This window comes from Papaver somniferum, chromosome 4 (genome assembly GCF_003573695.1).
Source record: "Papaver somniferum cultivar HN1 chromosome 4, ASM357369v1, whole genome shotgun sequence".
Taxonomy (NCBI): domain Eukaryota; kingdom Viridiplantae; phylum Streptophyta; class Magnoliopsida; order Ranunculales; family Papaveraceae; genus Papaver; species Papaver somniferum.
Window position 1 is genome coordinate 8,542,313 of NC_039361.1, and position 4,880 is coordinate 8,547,192.

The 4,880-nt window shown below is 37.2% G+C and overlaps 1 protein-coding gene across 1 annotated transcript; it reads left to right on the forward strand.

Moving 5' to 3' along the window:
- The first annotated feature begins 3,473 nt into the window (after positions 1-3,473).
- LOC113273500 (acyl-CoA--sterol O-acyltransferase 1-like) lies at positions 3,474-4,670 on the forward strand. Its single transcript, XM_026523197.1, has 2 exons — positions 3,474-3,588; positions 3,767-4,670. The coding sequence occupies exons 1-2, from the start codon at positions 3,573-3,575 to the stop codon at positions 4,570-4,572; spliced, it is 822 nt and encodes a 273-aa protein (XP_026378982.1). The 5' UTR covers positions 3,474-3,572; the 3' UTR covers positions 4,573-4,670.
- The last annotated feature ends 210 nt before the right edge of the window (positions 4,671-4,880 follow it).

The following is a 4,880-nucleotide window of genomic DNA, read 5'->3' on the forward strand; positions in this document are numbered from 1 at the left end:
TTGGTGGATATGGGTAGGGTATGTGCACCCTAATCATCAACGGCTAGGATACTTATATCATCAACTTACAACTGGGGGTGCACATACCCTACCCATATCCACCAATTCTACCCTACCCGCCAGTGTTTTAACCGTATCCTATCCTACACACTATTTGGCGGGTAGGATAACGGGTAAATTTTTTCTTAACCGTCGTTAGATGGGTAGGATGACGGGTAAAGCTCGAAATTACCTACCTTACCCGCATACCCGCCTATTTATCTAACAGCCGTTAGTAGCCGTTGATCTTTCTATTATTGATCATCTTTGTCGTTGGTTTTTTATTAATCAACTCAACCTAAAAACTAAATTCATTTTCGTTTCATCTCTTCATACTTCTCCTGTCTACACAGAAACTCCCAGAACCCTAGATTGAAAATCCAGTTTGTTTCTCAATAATTAGAAATCAAAGTTAGAAATCGAAGAGGAACCTCACTCTCATATCGAAGATCGAAACTCACTGTCACAATTCATTCATCGTCCTAACCGAAATCAAAACATATGTATCAGTAGAAATCTAAAGTAACCATTTCCATCGAGTATCTTTTTTACCTCCAAACACAAAAATTTCAGGCTTACAGCTAAGCTTTATCTCTGGGGTTTGTCAATTTTGGGTGCGAGAGGTAAGGATCTCCCTTAGTGGTTTTGTTTTTAAAAATTTCTTCTGCCCTTAATTCGATTGGTTAGTTATTTGATCAAGGTGTTGTACATTGATTTCATTTTTTCAATTTATAACTTGGGTAGGTCGTAATGACCATGATTGCATGTTTTCTTAATTTGTTTTAGGAAAATTAAATTAGTGTTCCTTATTTTTACATGAGTTATGGGTTTTTTTATTTTCTTGAAATGACCTAGTGTTGCCTCTGTTGTTCTTCTAGTACTGTTTTTTCATTAGGGTATGATTGATTTATGTGATTCGCATACCCATCTTGAAATTTGATAAGCAGTAGCCATGAGTGTGTTAGGTTTCAGTTCAAGTTTTTGATTTTTTTCAATTCCATTCTCAAAATCTGTGATGTTGAGTTGAGTTATTGTATAGTTAAAATTACTTAAGCTAATTGTGTTCAATGTCTCTCGCTGGTTGTCAAATCTTGGCTGTAAAACATTTAATGGATAAAATGCAAGTGTTATATGTTTCTGCCTAGTATTGTCCGGACTTTTGCTTTGGATAAAGCTGTTTTGATTTAGTGGTGTGCATACAGCTAGAAAGGCTTGGAAAAGCACATTCTGTTGATTAAGGATTTTGTTCATCAATGTAATGGTTTATGTGGCTATAATAGATCCAAAATATCAGTTATTTTGACTGGGGCGGGAAGCTTAGAAGTATTCATTTACTCTTCCATGTGGTTGTTCTTATACTAACCATTGTCGACCTTGGTGAACTGATGTGCGACATTGGAATTTACACCTTGCTTTGTAATTAGCATTTATATTCCTGAATGCTTTTTAATTAGGATTACGCGTCTGCTGTCAGTTCAGCGGGTCCTGCAAACAAACGTTGGGGGTTCTCTTTTGAACCCAGGGTGAGTCTCTCTACAAGATATGATCATTCATAAAGTTGTAAATGTATTCTATGTAAGCACCGATACGTCATTCAGTTGTACGAGGTATCTTCTTTTTGCACTTTAAATTGGCAATTTTTGTAAATGTTAAACATGCTTGGATCCTGATTCGGCCCAATTGTGCCATAGGGCAAAACTTGGGACATACGGAATCTTGACTCAACCGTTTATACTTCTTCTTCATGACCAAAACTATGCTACAAGCTTGTCTCTATTTTACTTTAATTTTTATTTTTTGTCACCTTTGTAAATGATATATTCTCTTGGTTTAGGTGATGGGAAGCAAGACAAAGATTTTTATCGTTTTGGAGTCAGTCACCGGAGGGGAGCTCTTTGAAAAAGTTGTAATTTATCCATGAAGTCCCATGTACCATGATTAGATGCATGGAGTCTAAGCGTTATGATGGGAACACAAGGTCTAAGCGTTGAATTTAGATATATAGGTTCTCGACACGGTGCCAGCAGGGGTGTCTGGAACCAGAAAAAACACATCAATATGTGTGTAAAATTAATTTACCACAGAGACTTAAAGGTTGATTTTCTGGAATGTGTTAATTTGGTAGAAATTAGGAAACTTCAGATCTACAAGATAAGATCATTCATAGAACTGTAAATATATTTTGATGTAAGCTGGAGTAAGTAATTGTCTGTACACAATCCTTTTTGTGATATTGTGCATGTGAAGGAGATAAATGCAAGGACACTAGTTCATTTAGGATATAGGTCTCATAATGCAGAAGCAGTTTGTAAATTTAACTCTTTTCAAGGCTGTTATCAGAGATTAAACGTCAAAAGTAACAAACTTGGTGTGCTTCTAATGAGATTAAGACCACATACTAACTGGGAAATCAATTCTCACAGTACTAGTGTTATGCGCCTTAATTACACCTTGCTCTGTAATTAGCATTTATATTCCTGGTTTTTTTTTTTGCAATTCTTGTACTGCATATTAAAGTTATGAAATTTAATGTTTTAGTTTGTGCAGGCTTAGTGTGACCAAACATGGTTGAGATTACAAAAGAGATGTCAACGAGACCTCATATTCCCTCTCAAGCTACATCTCAATTTGTGCAACGAAGGGCCAGTACTGTTGCATCTCCGCGACCTCCACCTCCACCATCTTCTCAACTTGAGGTCAGAGAAAGTAAGAAGCGGAAGAGGACATCTTATGGGGGCATTTTACGATGAGTTTTGATGAAGATGCTATTAAATGGGGGAAGTGTAACCATTGTGACGGCATGATGCTTTTGTTTGTTCATTTTTCCCTAGTTAGATTGGCAGTACCATTGGGTACATATTTAGATAGGATGACTCTTATTTGTTGTGTTGTTGCAAGATTTCATTTTTGTTTTTTGGGAAGCATTTTTTGTATACACAGTCAAGCTAGTAACTAGTAACCAGAAAATCCAGAATATAGAAAATTAAAAAAAAAATGGTTATACCCGCCACCCTATCCTACCCGACCCGCCAATTAATGGATCGGGTAGGACCTTACCGGTTTAGTGGCGGGTAAAAAATTTCTTACCCGCCAGTCAACGGATAGGGTGGCGAATAGACCATATCCTACCCACCCTACCCGTTGTGCAGCCCCACTTACAACCAAATCATACTCTTCAGCTAAACTCATGGTTGATCTACAATTTTGTTGATGAGAACGAGCGGTCAAAATGGTCAAACAGACGACCATAGTCAAGTGTTGGTAGTTGGTACCTATCAACGAGTTCATATTTAATCGACTTCATATTTAATTGGGGGTACAGTGATAGATTAAACGTTGTAGACCCCCAACTCATGTGTCATCATTGGTTACGTTGTAACATTTTCTTTTAAAAAGAAAGCCAATGGAAAGCCAAAAAAAAAAAAAGTCGTTAGGAGCTACTCTATACTTTCAGACTTTTGACAGAAATTCAACTAAAGAAACCAGAGGAAACAATTCATGAAGATTGAAGATTAATCAACAATGGAGGAGCTATGGAAATTCATCAAGGTATGGTCTTTCGTTTTCATAGCCTTGAGTTATTGTTACTTTGTTCCTTCAAGAATTCCGAAAGGAATATTCAGATTGCTTTCTATCATCCCAATACTATACTTGTTCATAATTCTTCCATGGAATCTCGACACCAACCTTCTTAGAGGTCCTACTACTTTGTATCTTGTTTGGTTAGGAAATTTCAATCTTCTTCTATTTTCATTCGGGAAAGGCCCTCTATCTCCTAAAGATCGACCAGTTTCGTTCTTGAATTTCTTGGCCCTTGCTTGTCTACCTATCAAGATCAAGCAAACAAGCAAGAATAACAATAATTCATCTCTCGAGTCATCAGAAAGACCGCCTTTGCGTTTGGCGATCAAAGTATTAGTTTTGGGGATATTGACTATTGGTTGTGCACATAAAGAAAGCATCCATCCCAAACTTCTGTTGTTTTGTTACTGTGGTTATTTGTATATTGGCTTGGAATTCACACTACTCGCCGTTGGAGTAACAACCGCAAAACTCCTAAACTTAGAAACGGAACCAGTTTTTGACGAACCTTACTTTTCAGCATCACTGCAAGATTTTTGGGGCCGAAGATGGAATTTAATGGTAACCAATAGTCTACGAGTAATAGTATATGAACCCGTAAGGAAATGGGGTCAACTGCCAGCTGTGACCGCGACGTTTGTTGTTTCGGGAATTATGCACGAGATTATGTTTTTTTACTTAATTGGGGTGAAACCTACATGGGAAGTCACTTTGTTTTTCATTTTTCATGGGTTTTGTATTGGTTTAGAGATTAAGGTGAAAAAGCTTGTTAATGGAAGGTGGACGCTGCCTCTGATGGTGTCAAGGCCATTGACAATTGGATTTGTGATACTATCTAGTTTTTGGTTGTTCTTCCCACCACTCATAAAGGGTGGCTTTGATGAGAAGATTAGTAGAGAGATTGTTGCATGCCTTGATTACTTTTCCATGCAAACAACACACTGTGATTAACAACCTACTGTTTTTAGATGACATTAATTTTCAGTAAAGAATAATGGAAGAAATATAAGTTATTCAATTCCGTAAGTTATTCAATAGAAGTATATGCACGGAGGGTACTTATAAGTTATTCAATTCCGTAATCTACCCTGGCATAAAAACGGAACTTGTAGCTTCCTGGAGTTTCACCGGTTAACATCGTAGTCCAAGCTCAATAACAGCTCGCGACTTCGATCCACAGTCCATAGACTGGCTAATCATTTTTCTTATTTTCTTTTATTCATTAACACAATCATAACACCTAGTTAAAGAGTCGCTCT